General features: G+C 39.0%; 1 protein-coding gene across 1 annotated transcript; it reads right to left on the bottom strand.

Annotated features, from left to right (window-relative positions):
- Positions 1 to 2,407: 2,407 nt before the first annotated feature.
- LOC105266749 (vitellogenin-2) lies at positions 2,408 to 18,630 on the bottom strand. The gene is made up of 2 exons (XM_011305143.1): positions 17,034 to 18,630; positions 2,408 to 3,331 (listed from the first exon to the last, which is right to left on the bottom strand). The coding sequence occupies exons 1-2, from the start codon at positions 18,097 to 18,099 to the stop codon at positions 2,964 to 2,966; spliced, it is 1,434 nt and encodes a 477-aa protein (XP_011303445.1). The 5' UTR covers positions 18,100 to 18,630; the 3' UTR covers positions 2,408 to 2,963.
- Positions 18,631 to 20,374: the final 1,744 nt, after the last annotated feature.

Genomic DNA, 20,374 nt, shown 5'->3' on the forward strand with positions numbered 1-20,374 from the left:
CTGTCTCATTCACCCCAACCCTCTTCTAAATTTCTCCACTTACACATAGTCACCAATATTTATCCTCGAATCTGATGATTATCCGAATAATTGTGATTGCTCAAGCTCCCTGTTGTTATTCAACGCGAGAAAAATCATGTAATGATAAAGAGTATCATCATGAGAGTCACGTCTAATTATTGAAAAGTTGCGCATCGCGTGTCATGCACTTCGAAAATTACCGATGCTCTCTCCTCTAATGGGCTACATCATGACTGATATGTGAAAATTGAGAGTAGTCAGACAAATACATATCCACTACCAGTATATGTACACCAGTCAACAGGTAAATGATTCCGAATTACGGAGGCGTGTCGATATCCAATGATGTTATGCAAAGTGATAGTTTATAACCGTTAAGTGGCGGATCTTTGGCAAGATAAAACGATATATCGTTATATTCACCAACGAGTCGTTAATGGTCAAGTACTTTGGGTGATTTTGGTGTTATCAGTGTAACAATGATTATTACGTAATTTATTGTTATGGTAAAATGAAAAATCAATGTTGAATGAATTGTCTCGTGATATGCATATGAGAGAGACTGATATGAGAGAATTATCAAATTGGTTGAGTTATTGGTGAATGGAAATATATTTTGAGAAAATTGGTGGTGATCATCGTCGCCATTATGAATTCTTTATTTGGATGCAGCGGCCTCTGAATTACAGGGCGGCATGGGCTACCTTGCTTACTGCTTCATACATGGTGTCTGAACCTCGATATTGGCGATGGCTACGAACTACCGTCGCACTTATACCAAACAAAATCGTCAGCACGCGATTGGAACAAAAGGATAAAAATATTAAATGTAACAATGTCCAGAGGGCTCGGTGTTTATTCCTTCATTCTGGTAGTCACGAGTGAAAAAAACTAATATTGGTCCATTTACTTCGCACGAGGATACACACAAGTAGATATACTCCATTCTCAAACGTCTCACCAGATAAAGTAATTATCGAGTCTAGTGCGCTATATATTTTTCACCGTTTGATATGTATCTTCTATGATATGCTTAGTTTTAATTAATTTATTAATTAATTCTTCATGGAAGGTAATATTTTTTACAGTGGATGACGAAGCGAGGGGAGGCTCATGAGCGTTTGAAAATTTTGTCAGTTTTTTTTTTTTTCAGAATAAATTAGGGGTTTGCATTGAAATTATTGGGCACAAGTTGCGAGGGTCCTTCTCAGAGTAATTTCTAAGAGGGTTAATCATTTGGGGGTTCGTTAACTGTCGGTGTATTTTGCGGCGATTTTTTGGGAGGATGACGATCAGAGGTTACGTGACGCCTGCTAGCGAATTTCGTGTAGAAAGTGAAAAAAGACTTTGGAGTTGTTGGAAAATTTGAGGCTTTTTTTTCTTGAATAATTATTTATATCGGTGGTTAAAGAATTGCACAACTTGCACTGCAATCTTCGGAATATAAAACTTAGTAATTTGTTAGAAAATTCTGGGGACGCCAACGCGGCGACGAGGGAGGGAATAAATAATCCCCTTGATATATTGTATTTCTTTGTATTCCGCTGTAGTATTAAGTGATAATAATGGAGTGAGGAACAAATTGTGAAAAATCTGGAAGGGTATACATATTCCTGGCGTGAAGTGAAGGAAGGGTAAAAGCTGTGCTTACACACTCCACTTTATACTTTTCCCCGACGATAGGACAGATGAAACAATATGTTATTTCATTAATTCTCACCGATTACAGACGTAATGGTATTCCACACCTTCACGTTTCATTTAAATTTCGAAATAATGTAATTTGTGTTTCCGGCAATGCGGAAGACGTGTTTCACGAAATTTCCATCAGTAACATCCGGCCTATGTTATGTCAGCCGAGACATTTACCCCAATATGCTATCTTCCAGATGCAATTTAGTTGCGTTATATTTTGCTGCTGTGTAAAGCTCCAAATGAATTTGCAACACTGCTGAAAAAGATCACACCAAGGCATTTCAAAAGCTCGTGAAATTCCTGGAATTCTCGCTCTCTTCATACCACTGTAACACATCATAAGCGTTATTTCGAGGATAAAATAATCGCCTTGCGTGTTTCTCTGTCGTTCGACTGCGGAATTTTCTCCTTTTTTTTAAACGTTGATTTTTTTTTCCTTCAATAAACCCGCCCCACCGCAAAAACCCCCCTCAACTGTTAAACATGGCTGATAATTAATGGTTGAAGCTTTTTCAATAATCAATTGAATTTCTTCTCAATTGTTATTACTTGCCCGAATTGTTGTACGCATTTTCTGAACTCGTACTTTTTTTATTCTCATGGTTTTCTCAGGGGAAATGAAGTTGCAAGTCCATTTGGTTTTTGTTTCATAATGTTTTCATTCAAAAAGACTTGACAAAAAAGCATCTAATTGAAACTGACAATTATAAGGATATATTGCGCAGTGTCCCATCTATTCTTTTATAATTCTTCAATGAAATCGTATATTACGAATAAATTCCATTATACGTTACATAATTATCAGAAAATCTGACTATTGAAATACTTTTTTTTTTTCACTGTTTGCATTATCTCCAATTGCTTATTTACAGAATATATACACTGGATTTTGATTCATACCCCAAAAACCATTTTTAGGTGAACAATATTATGGTATATAATTTACGCTTTCTACAGTACCATTACTAATAATTTAATTATTGGTTTGAAGAAGGGAAATTCCTCAGTGGAATAGCATTCTCCATTTTTAATAAATTACACTATAATACACATTTAAAAAAACTTTATACATGTGAATGTCTCGCTGCAACGGCGCAGCCGACTGCCCAGACTTCATGTTTAATTTTTGTTATATTCACAATATGATAATCATCGCGCCTGATTTAGTTTTTACTGGCATAATTAAGACTTTAGTGTCTCACTATTAATTTTAAACATCACTTTGTTTTTTTTTATTTCAATAATTTTTATGATTTTTCATCCATGGAACTTGGTAGTGGTCTTTTTTTCAATATTCCAAGATCCTGGACATTCTCCAAGAATGTTTTATGGTGCTGTGCAACCATCATGGGATTGACAGTCTGGACATCTTTTTTAAGTTCCTCCATGTCTCTCTTGAGTTTGGCCCGTCTGTTTTGAAACCACGTTATCACTTGGGCATTGCTCAGACCTAGCTGAGCAGCTATTTCATCTCTATCTGCTGGACTCAAATACTTCTGGTACAGAAATCGTTTCTCTAGCTCGAAAATCTGCTGATTCGTGAAGGCTGTTCGACTCTTGCGTTTCTTCTTGGGTTGTTGTCGATTGTTAAACAAGTTGAGGTGATTCGCTTGCTCTGTAACAGATAAGACGAAAATTATTAGCTTCCTACATTGAACGGTTTTATGTTTGAGAAGTGTGTAAAATCCAGCCACAAATCATACATCTGGAAAATTCCCCTCTTAAAGTCACATGAACACCGCTGAATTCCAAGGTATATTCTGCGATTCCGACGTTGCTGGGTGGAATATGATGGGTTGGGAAAACCGAGATCTTGACTATTCTCCGTCAGTCGAGGTGTTGCATACAGGGCAATATAATCGGTTTGAGACAGTAGAGCTTAACCAAAATGGATGGGAGAGAGAAATGTTTATAACTAAACGAAGAGAGGTGCGCTCTTGGACAAAGTAGCCGCGTCGTTTGTTGGATCAAAGGCCGCCGCCATCGGTCACACCTGCACAACCCGCGTGTACACTCACTACCAAAAATTTTATCCACCTTTTTCCCAGCATATAATACATTACCAGTATTGTCGCAAAATCATCCCATACACGGAGAGAAATATTTAGTAAAAATTACGGAACTTTCAGTTCACTTACCGATTACGGAGTTGATTCGAAAAATTTAAGTGACGGTATCGTTATTTTTCACCGATAATCAGATTAAAATTACGGAACACGGCGGAAAAATTCCATGACTTTAGATAAAAATTACGTGACAGTTCCGTTAAATTTCCGACAACCACATTTCGCTCCAGGATTACGGAAAATACACGTAATTTTTATTAAATATTTCTCTCAGTGTACCATTCAATCGCAAATCCACCAAATCCCTCTCTTTTCAAATACCCACTGCTACCAAATTCAATTCCTCAATTTTTAAAATTTTTTCTATTGAATAAATCACGACTTGAAATTCAATTCTTTGAACATAGAGCAATGGATTTTTTGAGTTAACGATACGTCTCTGAATGGGACTGGTTATGAGGATAACCATTCGAGACCGCACAGCGTCGTCGAAACTATCGAATGATTGAGAACCGAGTGTATCACATTGGCCCTTTGTCACTGAAGTTTATTATGATTTTCAATAGAAAGAGTCTCTTGCATAATGCACCTGACCAATTTTTTTAGTGAATTCTGTCATCGATGTTGAGCTATAAAATTTTGGTGGCTTTGTCCTGGACGATAAAAGCCAAGGGTAATCGAACAAGCTGGGGTGAGCTTCTCTCTTTAGCATCAACCTCCATTTTGCCGCGCAACTATTAGCAGGTAGAGGAGTATATACGCTACAGGGATGCTGGGATAAGCAAGATCATTGCCTGTATTCGCTTATGGCTGACTCTCTCTCTCTCTCTCTCTCGCTTTCTGGCCAAACGATGAGGGAAAAAATCATACGCTATCAACCGTGGGATGAAGAGAGATGTAGTGATGTTCGCAGAGCTGCTGAGATATTAGTTTCTGCGGTCAGAGTCTCCGTGGAGATTTAATTCGTTTGATGTTTATGAATCTGCCGCCAGTATCGTGCTATGGCACACAAGTTTCCTCACTGATTTGTACTTGGTGCTACCTTTATCACTTTACTATTTAATCTGTTGTTTCATTTGAGGGATTTTCCCTCAATCACCTGAAATCTCCATACCTCCGTAAAATTGAGAGAAATTTTAATTATTCAATTAAGAGTGTGGATAGCAAAGTGGTTATTAAGATTTATGATGAAGTATAACAAATTCTATAGAATTTATCCCCCTCACTGGCACCACTCTAACTGTACATTAATTTTCTATTTTTTTTTTTTTTTTTATCCATGTAGGAAGACAAATTTCAACTATTCAATTACAATTCAACGTGAGCGCCATTTTCGTTTCAGTCGAATTACTCACAGGCAATTCGTAACGCAACGCTGATTTCACGACAAAAAGAACGAGACAACTTAAATGCATGTATACGTACGCCCTTTTATAGAAACGATTTGCTAACGGGTTCTCGTTAGCTCATTTTCGTATCCTTAAAAATTCTCTTTCACTGCGTGCTTGACAGTGCGAATCGAGCGAAATCGTGTATAGATAGATATTTATAACCTATGACTGAAATTATCATTGTTTCCACTTCAATGAAACAATGAACTTAATTATCTGATTACGTTTCAATCTAATGGCCAACTTTTCTTTCAACGTTGTACCTTTCACTGAAGCGTAAAAACACCGTATGGATAAATTTATGCGTACGTGAACGCTCGTGATGTCGAAAGTAGGAAAAACCAGTGGGCAATAAAAAAAATCAGCGACAAGCTTCCGAATGGATTTTCTGAAAATTGAAAAATAATTATCAAATTTTTTGATACTCAAACGATCAAAAAACCGCATAATCGGGTTTTTTACGCTATATTTTACGCTACACGGAGAGAAATATTTAGTAAAAATTACGGAACTTTCAGTTCACTTACCGATTACGGAGTTGATTCAAAAAATTTCAGTAACGGTATCGTTATTTTTCGATAATTCAGATAAAAATTACGGAACACCGCGAAAAAATTCCATGACTTTAGATAAAAATTACGTGACAGTTCCGTAAAATTTCCGACAACCACATTTCGCTCCAGAATTACGAAAAAAAACACGTAATTTTTATTGAATATTTCTCTCAGTGTACAGTTGTTATAAACCAAAAAATGGGGAACTTGAATATGGCGGAATACAAAGCTTCCATTCGGAAGTAAAAACAAAAAATGGGAAAGGAATGGGGAATTTTTTTTTTGAGGCCTATCATTAGTTTTGAGGTGGAACACCCGGAAGATTAGTGAACACTCTGGCGAGTGAAAAGTGACACGGTTGAATTGGGCAGCTTCATGAGGCAATTTCAACCAGGAGTCTCATCCGACGAAGGTCGCACAAGGTAGAGAAGACAACCATTTGTCTCCACACTCGGTTGACTCTCCAATGTAAAAGAAAGATGGCAGATACATTTCTTGTTGGTGGCGTTCCCCAGGAGCCAATTCCTTCCCCCAACTTGCTTTTCACTTCTTCTTTCTTCCCCTCCTATCTCTCTTCCTCTTCCATCTCCCTATCCAATGATACCCAACCCCGAGGCTGGCCGCGCAGTGGGGACCTTTGGCCACATGTCAACGATATATTTTCTGCCGAGCCACAAATCGTTTAGCGGGTAATTTTGAAATTGGAACACTTATTTAGTCGTTTAGCCCTGCGGGCATAGCACGTCAGAGATTTATCGTCTTGATTTTCGCTTCACGATTGTGTCTTCATGGTGGTTTCACACCGTTGTCTCTTTCTTCAGTATTTACCTATGTATTGTTGCTGAAATCAATAATTGGTTGGAGGGAATTTTGGTGTCAGGTGGGAGAGAGTCAGTTGGCAATTGTTGAGACATCTTTTCTCTGATGTAGAGACGGCTTTTGGTTTGATCGATATTTTTTTCTTCCATAACCTGGCAATGTGCACAGCTAGGAGGAGTGCTCTGACGTCTTCGGACTGTCTGCTCTTCAAATAACCCATTGTGATAATGTTCGTGCTGTGGCTATTGATGTCAGACCTATACACTGCAATTCTCGTAGAATATCAGATTGGTTTGTGATAAGAAAATATCAATGAGGTCGACGGGTGAACAATGTGCCCATCAATTCAGGAAAGTCAGAAAAATTAAGATGAGGAGGAGCACGGTGATATCAATCACCAGTGAATAAAATAAAATAAATCCCCCGACGAATGCTCATTTTTGTAAATTTATTCTCTACACCTAAATCCTTCCAAAATCTCTTACATCCTGACAGAGACAAACATTGGGGATTCTTATCGCTCTGTGTTTAAATTGAATTGCCAGGAAGTGAATTTGGTGGTCATTTTTCGAGGTGAGATTCGTCTTCATTAAGACTTCCCGGGGTGTTGGGTGAGAGGACGAGTGCCGTGTGCCACCTGGTACGAGGGTTATTGCTGTTTAAGACAAAGACACATTTATACAACCAACAAAGACCAAAAGGGATATTAGACCTTTATGAAAAAGTGACTAAAGGTACCCAACGCCCAATGGGTGGTCCGGTAACACCTCTACATTAGACGTAACCGAATTTTCCAAATGACTCAACTCGAAGCTTCCATTTGGGATAGACAGCACCTGACGCCTTCCAGCCTTCCAACCCCTACCTCAAAATTTCCCTTTAATTTTTATCCCTATCATCAATAACTGATGCCTCATGCAACCGGATACCTCAATTAAATTCCTCAAAGCTATCCAGCTATTTCTATCATTTGACCAATAAAAGAAGAGCATCCCATAAATTCGCATCTGTTGGAGATGCTCAAAATAACTGGATGAAAATATTTGGTAGTAAGGAGTAAGTTGGTGAAGAAAAAATGGAGCTGCAGCAGATATATAAAATTCTTTGGAAAGCCAACAAGTGACGAGTGACAACGCGTATCCTCCAAGTCCCAGAGTCATTAGTCACAATGTCATCACTAGTGCAATTGAAAGCCACTGAATATTTTCTTTCTTGTTGGCTTCTTTTTTTTTTTCTTCATCACAGTAGGCGCCACACAATTCCTGGGAGGATCGACTGATTCTCCTTGTCACCTCATACATTCCGTCGCACGCCATGATGTCAAACAACTTTCAGGAACTCGTGAGTAATCCAAGACACCTATATACCATTTATTTATTTTTAACAGGAAATGAGGGTTACAAGACATGACTGATAAATCCTATATATTACACCAAACCCTCAGACAGTCACGGAGATGATTAATCGTTGATTCCCACCACTTCTATGCCTTAATATGAAAATTTGTAGAGAAACAGGAAAAAGTACCTCCAAGGTAACGTATTAATTATCTGAAACAGTAGTTTCACCCGGAAAATTGATGACTACCGAGGATTCGAACAATACCTAACACCTGTTCTTCACGCCCTTATTTTCTGGCTTCAACTCCCCCAAAATATATTTCCATAGATCTGTGAAAAAGATAGGAAGTAGAATGGTGAGTAGAAAATTAGGGACACGGACTAATAGAATTTCTCTTTTCTCGCCCGTAAAGCAGCTTCTTAATGGCCAATCCTACGATCCACTTAATTTGTATTTCAACACGCACCGATACAAGGGATTTTGTCACTGCACACTTAATGTTTTACTTGCTTTGATGTAGACGTCCGGTTGTACCTCTTTGACAACGATGTTTCAGCGTATAAAACAAATGGACTCCTTTTCATGTCAGCTCTCTGGATTTCAACCTCATCATCTTTTCCTAAGCTATTCTCCTTTTTTCCTCGCTTGTCTCTTTTTACCCCCTCTTGTTTTGTCACAAGGAGCCTTTCTTCCCTTTTATTTTTGTCTCCCTCCGTCGTGGCGAGACATTAAACGACGCAAAACACGCTGCACAAGAGACTTACTCTAATTAGCGATGGCATATTCTCTTCATTTTTGTTAATTCATGACCGGCTTAATTATCATCTCCAATTTATTAAAATACTCAATTTTTATTTCGTAATATCTAGCGGACACCGGAGTTCATTTTGGGGGAAGAAGTGGTGGAAGTGGTGGAAGTGGTGGAAGTGGTGTATGTCTGTGTACTGGAACCATCACGCAAATAAAATATTTATATTTTATTTATCGAACAATTTATCGCTGTTGTTATTTCAAAGTGATTCTTGTATACTTTAATGGTTTGATTGTGTCGGAGTGTTTATAGGTTAATATGTAAAGCTGGCGATAAGAGCGTGGTAAAATAGCTAAGGCAAACAGTTGTATCATCATAGTTACATCATATTGTTTCGACGTGCGGAAGTATTTTAAATGGGTTACTACCCTGGTGAATTGAGAAGAGGGTGCCGGATATCGACACACTGAGAGAAATATTCAATAAAAATTACGTGTATTTTCCGTAATTCTGGAGCGAAATGTGGTTGTCGGTAATTTTACGGAACTGTCACGTAATTTTTATCTAAAGTCACGGAATTATTCCGCGGTGTTCCGTAATTTTTATCGGAATTGTCAGTGAAAAATAACAATACCGTCACTTAAATTTGTCGAATCAACTCCGTAATCGGTAAGTGAACTGAAAGTTCCGTAATTTTTACTAAATATTTCTCTCCGTGCAGATCCTTGTAGTTTTTCCATTCGATTTGATTGGAATGCGCGGACAAAGCTACTGCGCTCGATTAGCACCAATGGCAGGTGTCAATTTCCACGAGAGTGGACACCCCGGAGGCGTTAAAATGCGTGTCTGATCGAAATTTTTGATGAATCGTTTTTGCAGGTGGTCTTAACACCCAAAGGGCGATGATTTCATTATTCTTATTTATTTATTTTTTTTTTTGTTTCAGTGGGGATTCTTATTTTGTCAACTGCTACCAGGGGAGAGGAGTGAATTTTCGAGGTGACACAAATCCCTTGTGAGGTTGGGAATGTTGTAAACAGCTTAATTCCATTTGGGCTTGGAATTTTAGTTGAAGTGGTAGTGGTCACGCATGTTTACGTACGGCCATTTAATCTCCTTGGAGGTGTTTTCAGTTTTTATTTTTTTATTTTATAATTCGGAGCTGTATATTGGGGGTCGATTTTGAATCTTGAGAGATACTTTTGAATGAATTCGAAGCCGAAAAACCAGACGTTAGATAAGGGAACGTTCAAAAGGCACCGACCAGTGGCATCTATCTCCATGATTAAAAGCCAGAGCTCCTCCCACTCGAGATGATGGGACACAAGTTCCTCATCATCGCTCGCTAAATTATCACGATGACATGTTAAACATTTGAACGTTTTATTTAGCAACAAAAGTGTAATTTCCGGGAGAAAAACAGTGCTAGGAAAATCTGGGGAATGAAAAAGTTAATCGATTGTAAACTGAATTGATCATTCATGCAATTATCTAAGCCTATCATTGTCACTTTTCCCCACATCAGAGGGAGGCTTACCCTCGCTCAAATCCCCATGCTGTAACAACATCTCCAACCCCTCACTCTTCACACACAACATCACAACATAAATTGGTGAAATTTTTGCCCCGACCAAAGAGGCTGCGCATTAATCGTGGGGCGTGTATCCAATTTGTTACGGAAGTAGTTTGAAAACAGAGTGAATAGCCGATTTCCGAATGAATGAATGAGCTAAAAAAAAAAAAAATAATTGAATAACATCGTTTAATTATTCTCGGAGTCTTGACCAATTTTCCATTTTATCGTCTGGCAAGTAATAATCTCGGTAAACTCACCCGAGTTGGCCATACACGAACAATAGAACTTTCCGGACAATAATAATGACTCTGTACCAGTTAATACTCTGTCATCACAGGGAAAATAAAAAGTGATTGAAAATAAGAGAATAATGAAGAAGGGAGAAACAAAAGTGCGAAGCGTGGGCGTAAAATAAATGGGCCGATTTATGAGTGCGCTGATGGTGTCAACTCCAGTAGATAAAATCCCAACTATGCCGATACATTTGTCGCAACGTTGACGTTGAATACCTTGCCATTATACTTTATTACTTTTCTTTCATTTTTCTTTTGATGTTGGATCGAACATAATGGATGACTGTACGCAAGAAAGGCGCGATTTTTTTTTTCTTTAGCGGTGGTGTGATACACAGTGTCAACTTGGTTCATCTAAACTTTAGCCGTCGGGCAAAAGTTTATGTTAGCTCCTCCCCTGGTCTATAGACTCTGCAATATCCCACTCCACAGTGGAAAATAGCTGAGTGGCAAGGCTCACCATTTGTCACCTCTCTGGCTTTCCCATTTTCCGTGCGATTTGGCGTGGCACGCTCTTCAGCCGATTCTACACCAATTCTACACCAATTCTCCACCAATTCTACACCAATTCTACACCAAGGGGGCAATGCACCATGTCGCGTACTTACGCCTCTATACGCCTCTGTGTACAAGCTCATTTTCACAACTCTATGCATCTACACTCGATCGATATAGGTAAAACCTGTCGAGAGTCATGCCACACGACTTTATATGTCGGCCACTAACGAAGCCGGAAGTTTTTCTCCCCGATCCTCTCTCTCACCTACGCCATTTCCAGTTGAACGTCAGGATTAATAGCCAACTATATACCCCATTGCATTAATGTTAAATGAACAGTGAAAAGAACCGCGAATTTATGAACGAAATCGTAAACTGAGCTTCGCGCTAAATCGATTATTTGAGAATTTGTGGTATACATATACACAGAGTATACACAATGCAACCCCAATACCACCATTGGAAGATGGTACACATCATTTGAAAATTAATATCGAAACGCTGGCTAGAGTTTGCGGTAACGATCGACTTTATAGAGGCTCATACAGACGCTCGGTAATGAGGATCGTGTGTGCCATGGCCTTTTCGTATCTTTCTCCTACTACTGGCTATGGTTTTCCAGCTATTATCGAGTTGTTTGAACCCCTCTGCCTCGTCTTCCTACCAACTATATTCCCCGACAACTGCACGAATGGGGGTGAAATACGATGCACTCCTCTCCACCTCATCCCCGTAGATTTTCATTCCGGCTCGATATCTCTCGTTAAGATAATGCGAACCATGATCCCGGCTCTCGTTAACCCCCTTAATATACGTTCATGTACCCCTCTGCTCGATGCATCAATTTCAATTTCAATTTTATAATTATTAACAGCGTTTTCCACCGATAACAATCAAACTATTTAATTATTCCACTTTCCTCCACTGAGAGAAATATTCAATAAAAATTACGTGTATTTTTCGTAATTCTGGAGCGAAATGTGGTTGTCAGAAATTTTACGGAACTGTCACGTAATTTTTAACTAAAGTCACGGAATTTTTCCGCGGTATTCCGTAATTTTTATCTGAATTATCGGTGAACAATAACGATACCGTAACTTAAATTTTTCGAATCAACTCCGTAATCGGTAAGTGAACTAAAAGTTCCGTAATTTTTACTAAATATTTCTCTCCGTGTGGCAACTTGGTAATAGCCAAAAATCAATAAATAAATTAATAGGTGGAAATATTAATTGTTAAGATTGAGAAGTTTGGTGATCAAGGGCTTGTGTTAACGATGTGAGTTAAGCGGTATAGGATTGGCACGGGTGGTCATAGCCTCTTCTACCTTCTGCCTGCACCTCAAAACCATCGGCATTCCATCCTTCATCTCCCTGGCTCAATTAAATATCGCAAAATCAAAAATGCCCTCTCGCCTCACCATTACCAACATCCCTACAGACTAATTGGACAATTACATTTGCTAATCGACGTGTGGCTCATTACTGTTGACTTCACAGAATCACGATTACGCATATTGCTTAATAATTACATTCACGGTAATTAATGATTTTTAGTAGTCTGATTAAAATGAGGAAAGTGGAATAGTATCCAGTTATTGACTGTAAAAAGCCAATAAACGAATGGCGAAATGAAGCCATTTTCTGTATTATTTCACAGCTGAGCGTTTATACACGTCTAATGTATAGGGTTAAGATAAGTAGTGTAGGATCGAACTTATAACCCGTGGGAGAGTCGCTCAATGCTCCTCATTATTTATTTCAAAGAGTCTAACTCCATTTTCGTAGCAAATAGCAGCTCGTGAAGTAGAGTAACACTAGCAAATGATAACTATACATAAAGATGCCAGTAAATTTATATTTGTAAGTGTGTTGTTCATAATGACAAGGTCTGAGACTAGATTTTCACCGTCTTCGGGTCACCTTCGACTCGGTATTTTGACGTGTTACCTACTTGTTTAAATGCCATTACATTATTTTCCGCGTTACTCACAATTTTATTAGAATAAAAAATAATTTTTACGTTTTACACCAAATTAATTAATTAATTTTACACTAAATTAATTACCAACAAATGGATTAAACTCTTTTTACTTGTGTGGTCTGCCCTGCAGGGAGATAAATATTTAGTAAAAATTACGGAACTTTCAGTTCACTTACCGATTACGGAGTTGATTTGAAAAATTTAAGTGACGGTATTGTTATTTTTCACTGATAATTCAGATAAAAATTACGGAACGCCGCGAAGAAATTCCGTGACTTTAGATAAAAATTACGTGACAGTTCCGTAAAATTTCCGACAATCACATTTCGCTCCAGAATTACGAAAAATACACGTAATTTTTATTGAATATTTCTCTCAGTGTGAAAATCCCTGACTATCGCCATGTGTGTGGGCGCATTAGCACGCGTGTAATGTCTATTAAAATAACAATAAAAGTATAAACAACGAAAGCCATGTCTATCGGAGAAAAATACCGCATTAACAATTAAGAATAGGCCAAGAGGGGATTAGATGTCCCTTCTTGTTTTGGTTAGCACCTCTCAGCAATGTATTTCTTTACTGGCTATACCCATACAGTCATATCCAGTGTTTTCTCCCCGTAGCCGGCAATTAGCACCATAATAAAGCACAACAGTGAGCTCTCCGACGCGATCCCTATCCCATTTGATTTGCATGTGAAAAGTGGTCGGCCTCCCCTTCATTTTTTTTTACATCTCTCCCCTCCCCCTTTTTTTTCGTATTTCTTTGGTGAGCCCACCAAATGAAATTTACTTACAATTGTATTTTTATCATTCTCCAACCATTTTTCCTTTCAACTCTTCGGCTATATAATGTCATTTGCCATCTTTCTTTTCTCCTTCATCTGCTCTTACCCCCATCACTTTCGTCTCTTCGAAAAACCTTAAAAAATGAGATAAAAGAAAAGTGCATGCAGGACAGATAGCCGCTCTTTCCAACGGAAGTTTCGAATTCTAAACGAAACAATAGCGAAACTGAGTCGTAAAGGTTTATGGCTCTATTCTCAGCGTCTTCGTATAGGCTGCCTACAGTTGCTTACTAATATACCCTTACCGCAAACACGCACGCAGCGAGCCTGTGGTCATTTTTTTTTTCCAACTCTCATGCTCCTCCGAGGGGGGAAATAAAAATTCGATAATGTCGATTCCAGAGGTTTACAGATTAAAAAAAAAAATCGTACGTCAAATTCAATTCATTTAATTGGATCTTTCCTTCTCTCTACACCAAGTCAGCTTGATTGATGTTTCCGGTCGAATGGAGCCACCAAATGAGTCGTACACATTAATAATGAGTCTTGAATAATCCATTTGATTTAGCCACTGCAACATTTCGGAATGGAATTTCTCATCCCCTCAATGAAACGTTAGTCATGATGTCTTTACAAACGCAAAGTGCTGAGAGTATATATTTGTACACTATTCGCTTGACATATGATAATTTTCCTCGGGAGACCGATTTGAAAATAATCCGGATCGAATTTATTTTTATTCGTCTTCGGGGGTGGCCACAATAATGCCACCAAAAATCTCTCGCCCTCATCATTTCCCCCCTTTTTCAAATCTTTGCTCGAGCTAGGGGAAGTAGGAGAAAGGGGCGAGTTTGTATCACGGGAGTGATTTCTCAGCTTCTCTAGAACCTCTAACTACTGGCTATCCCGAGAGATATTCGATTCGAGGACAAACTCAGACCGATTGCTCGCATAAATCTTCCTCTGCTATTCAATATAAATCCATCCCATCCAACACACTGACATGAATACGACTTAGCAAGCAACGATTTACGACTAATTGAGAATTATTTGCCGCAATAGGATGTCGCACTTTTTCACTCAATTTTTTTTCATCAGTTCAATGCATGACTACCGAATAATTATCTCGGCTTGTTTAATTGCAGTTGTTATATGAAAATCGTTACTCGGTGGTTTGGGTTTCTCCATTTGTATACAACACAGAGAGATACAGCTCACTTAAACAGCGGGTGGTGAGTGGTATTTTGTTTGTCTTTTGAACTGTCACAACATGTTGACCCAAACAGCTCTCCATATGCCTCACCATCTCGACAATTCACTGATGCCAGAGACTCGAGTGTTTTCATCTGTTGTCATCTTGCTCCATTTTAAGAGGGAGATAATAAATTTGAAGAATTTAAGAATTCACTGGCGTCAAAATCGATGCTCATCGGGTGAAATTGAATTGGCCACAAATCGATCCAAGGAGATGGTGCTCCATGTAGATCCACTGCGTATAAGAATCATGCCGCGTAAGTATAGAGAGCATAATAATCAGAAGTAAATTGCGAGAACGTGAGGCTACCGTATACCGGGCAAGAGAGTCGAGCTCCTCCACGATCAGAGGAGAGGATCAGAGGAGCTGAATTTTTTTGCTCCTGGCATCAACCACCCCAAAGCCATTTCCACAGCTTCTCCTGGCCCTTCAGAATACCTAATCCAATTTGAATCTCACCAAACTATAATGGAACACGTATTGAATAATATATTACAAACGATTCGATTCAATATTCGTTACAGCCAATGCCGACGGTGCACATCCAAGCTTTCGTGTGAACTTCTGGACTTTATATTCCATCAGAAATAGTGAAATGTTAGGGACACATGGCATTGATGGGACTGAGTGTCTGATGGTGTCTCCCATGGCCGTCGGTGTCTCCCAGCGGGAGAGTATCGTGAAGAGGTTCTAGTATCGTCTGGCGTATTTGAAAATCTATTTTTTGGCTGTTGAAATTAGTCTGGGTTGGGATTTTCTTCGTCATCTAGGATCACGTATTAAACCTGCACACGGACTTGGAATGACGTATTATTGCACGCTATATGCTAATGGGAACATATGCACAGCGAGCCACACGTAATAAATTACTTGGTCACATAGGTAGGCCTAAAATTATACCTGATACTCGAATATCCCTGGCTACCTAGCTTTATCTCTTCAGGCTTGTACACTCAAATATTCAATAGCTAATCCTTAAATTACCACTCTTGTGGTGAATACATACTCGTTGCGTAATGAAATTGAAAAAATTTTAGGGAATTGTAGATTTTCTTGAAAGTGTTTGAAGAAGGGCTCCGTCATAAAATGGATTTTACGAGACCCGTCATAAACAATGGTCGATTACGTAGCCTCCAAGTGCTCCTTCCAAAATCCTAAATATACACTCTTCAATCTAGTACTGAGGAATTTTATGGTCATCATTAAAAGACCTTGGGCACTTTTTAATCCTCACCAAATACGGCAAATTGAATTTGCACAAATTTTCAAACCCATTGCAGATAAGAGCGTTTACGAGCCTCAAACTTTCAGCATTTTTTTTCTCTAGTTTTTGTGACGGTCAATTGGATCAGAGACAATTTACGGTAATCCGGGGAGGACAGATGAGTGATGTAATCTACCCTAAACACGCTAGAATCACTTAGAATCATCTCTTGAGATATGTTGGGTCTTGATGAGTATTCACGGCCCACTATTATCGACCGAGTATAATTGGAAAAAAAAAAAAGGAAAAATAGAAAATCTTTTATCATAAATATTCACTTAAGCCGGTATAGAGGACCTATTCTACACAATGTAGACGGAAAAAGATAATAGCTAACAATTAAAGATAACGAAGGGGTCTTTAGTTTGTGATGAACAATGACATGAGCTATAACAGCGAAATACACTCGTAATTTATTTCGCAGCTCGTAGAGCGATATTTTCAATATAGAATGACAGTTGGTATCAGGCAATCATCTCTATAGCTATTCAGCGAGACAACGGTTCCGCAATGATTTTCCATTATTGCCAGATAATTAGCGTTTTCATAGTGCACGCGGATTATGCCTCGAAAAGACAAGCGCTGTTTAACGCTTACGATATTATTGCAACGAGTTGAAAATTATTGCTTGGTGGTTTATTATTTAGTGTCGATTTTTAGCTGCCGATTTGAATGCAAAAATATTATACAAGGCTATTGGAAATTGGATATTGAAAAATTGGAAAAGCGTGTGTCTCACCTTGACTGTGTTCACCAGCATCGAATGTCTTGCTCGTCATTTGGAAAAGTGCATCCAGTGGACTACCCTGACCAGTACTTCTTTTACCATTGTGTCCCACATGATTGCCATGCTGTTGTTGGCTGGACTTTCTTTTGAAGTGCTGTTGCATCGCTGGATGATGGAGTCCGGGATGTAATCCATGGTGAAGGGAATGATGATGGTGATGATGCGCCAGGGGATCAGGACTACCAGAGTCTGATACAGAACTTCTTCCGGATGATGAGGAGCTGCTCAGTGGTGGTTCGCTCATTGAGCCTGACATTGAAGCCAGTGACATACCCATCAGGGATAAATCCCTAGGTGTGGAATGAGGTGAAGTGTGATGGAGATGCTGGGGTAAATGTCTGTGATGATGATTAGATTCAACTGTGTCCCATGGCCTGACTATTTTAGCTTTCGGCCGGTGTGACAGAATGTCAATGATGCTAAATGACTTGACTCCACGCTCACTAGCTTCACGATCCCGTTCATCCTCTTCATCGGATTGTTGTATCGGCACCATTTTCAGTCTCTTCAATGGCTTGAAGTAATCATCACCACCATTGCCTGATCTCTCCTCGTCATCTCCCTCCTCAGTCTCTCTAGCACCGAGACTGGTTACTTCACTTCTACTCGTTGTTCTACTTCTTCTTCTACTGATATTGTACTCACCATCCCTGGAATACCTCTCATCATCATCAATGTAACTCCTTGGACTCAGTCTTTCGCTGTATTCTTCCCTTGATGAGCTCAGTCTCTCATCCTCCTCATCTTGTGGTGTTGCACCAACAACCAGGGGCAGTGGACTTGGACAACCCACTGATATTTCATCATCGTCCTCTTCATCACGTGCCTCTCTAGCTCTACCCAGTGAACTTCTTGATGATACCAGACGGCTGCTGGGTGATCCAATGCAACCAGAATTGGTACCACTCGAGGAGGCTGTTGATGGTGACATTGTGAAGCCCTCGGTCATCTCCGTTGTGCACATACTAACTCCGATTTCCGGGCTTGCACGATGATTTTCACCATTCACAAGTGTCATATAGAATTTTTCCAGCAATTATTTGCCGTCGCTCAAAACAGTTAAATGTTCTTACTCAACTATAGACAATGTATTTTATCTAGCATGGATTGTACCTTCAAACTGTACAACCCACCTTTTTTTCCATGTTTACCTAGAAGTAAACCGGTGAGTCTTCTCAGTGAGCACATACCATAAATCGGCGCACTCTCTTCATATCTTTCACTATCAATTATTTTGACACGAATTATCACTATTTCATTAACACTTGAACCATACAAACGGCTGCCCTGTCACTCGAACAATCACCCATCGACTTTTTTCCATGAATTTAAAAAAAAAAAACCAATTTACACAAATATTGTTGAATTGTTTATCACGTCACTCTCGTTGCTCTCAATAATATCACCGATTCATTAAATGGAATTTTCCGTACAATGAAATTGGATGGATAAAGTCAGTAAAGTGTTGACGTCATTGAGAGAAGTCGAAGAGTGTCCAAGCCAGTGACTGGAAACGGTTTGAAGCGAGAGCTAACTTGTAGCCAGTGCTTGTGCCTGTCCCTGTGCCAGCCCTATCTCTCCCTCCTGGTTGCCAGAGGCCTCTATTCCATGCAAAAGGGTGGGGAAATGTGCCGGCGTACATCAAAGTCCACAAAAGAGGCAGGACTCCTCGAGTGGGCGGTTACTATTCAAGATACCGCCCAACTATTATCCAAAGCATTCGCCACTGATACCGACGGTCAAAATGACGCTAGTTCGGTGGAATTTTTACGAGATGTACTTAACATCTACACAAGGCACTCCTCAACCCGCACCTAAATGCTCTCACGATTCAAAATTCTCAAAAAAAAAATTTTCCCCGACTCCATACCTATGGACCAATCGTTATCAACGTTCAAATAATATATCGTTTATTTATTATTCTATGTTGTGAGTGTATTTTTGATGTAGAAATGGCAAAAAAAAATTTGAAAACCTGGAAACTTTTTTATTTATTTTTTTTTTATTTTTAGTTGGTAGTAAAGTCCACGTGTGCGTCGAGCAAATATCGAGGTCTTCTGATAATAAGCGCTCTTAGCTTCCGAAAGTGATTACCCAACACGTGTCAATGATGTATATATTTACCTAGGCTCCTGAAGACCTCAACTAGGGAGAAATAGATAAAAAAAAAATAAGGAATTAAACGGCTCAGCGAAATTGCGAATTGTTACGAGTAAATCCAAGGTCCATGCTGAATTCTGAATTAGTGCATACCTGTCGTGATTACAATGGGATACGGAGATCCGTAAAACGATTTTAGAGTCCCATTTAGCTTTAATTTAGGACGATGGTGATCGTCGGTTTTAAAGGCCCCGTCGGCATTCCCTATTCCAATACTGAAAACATGAAGAGGCCCCAAGCAAATTATTATGATACCTTGGCCACTGAATTCCGTCGGCATTACCTTTGATCTTCACCGCTGAGGAGGCATTTAGCATGTATCAAGCGATACATTTTGAGAAATGAGGAGTACTTGAGTGTCTGAGATATGTGGGAATACTCACGTCGAGTTGAACATTCCACCTTACCAGGATGAGGAAAAAAAAAAGTATATGATAAATCATGAAATTTTCCCGATGACATATGATGAAATGGAAATTAATGTCTGTTACTGACAAGAACATTTTGTCGAGATCATGCAACTCCTTTGTTTTTTTTTTTTTTTAGCGATAAAAATTCAGTGGGGCGCAGTGTTTTATAAAGTTATTAGCTGTGAACTTGGGTTTAGCACTCATAAATTTTTTACAGGATGTAGAGACAATGGAATAGAGAGGAAAAATTAATAAAAATAGGAATAAGACGGTAAAAGAAACAAAGCAGATGACATAAAGTGGCCCATCATCACATATTACACAATACATTATGTGGATAAAGTTGATGACGACCGGTATAATGATCCAGCTGTAATGACCCTTCATGCCCTTCCCATTGATGGCTTATAATATGTGGAGTTGTATCCTCCATATTTTTCTCCCTATATCATAATACTCAACCTCTTGGACATTGTACACGTGTATATTTATCGGTAATTGACGAGAATATGTCACGCAAACTCTTTATATGTATGGAAGGTGTGTACTTGGAGGAAGGGATGGATAGGGTAAAAGAGGAAGTAGAGTCTTGAAATTGTTGGAGAGTAAAATTCTTGTGACACGAAAATTTCACCCTCTTGTTGCCATGACATCCCTTATAAGTTGAACCCTTGGGTTTTTGTGTTGCTTAGTTGATTTGACAGGTCAAACACATGCGACAGC

This window comes from Fopius arisanus, unplaced genomic scaffold (assembly GCF_000806365.1).
Source record: "Fopius arisanus strain USDA-PBARC FA_bdor unplaced genomic scaffold, ASM80636v1 scaffold00041, whole genome shotgun sequence".
Taxonomy (NCBI): Eukaryota; Metazoa; Arthropoda; class Insecta; order Hymenoptera; family Braconidae; genus Fopius; species Fopius arisanus.

Excerpts from the sequence above, each read along its gene's own strand:
- LOC105266749 (XM_011305143.1), bottom strand. The coding sequence starts at position 18,099 with ATGACACTTGTGAATGGTGAAAATCATCGTGCAAGCCCGGAAATCGGA. Across the intron at positions 3,332-17,033 it reads TGCTGGTGAACACAGTCAAG|AGCAAGCGAATCACCTCAAC; the intron begins GTGAGACACACG and ends TATCTGTTACAG.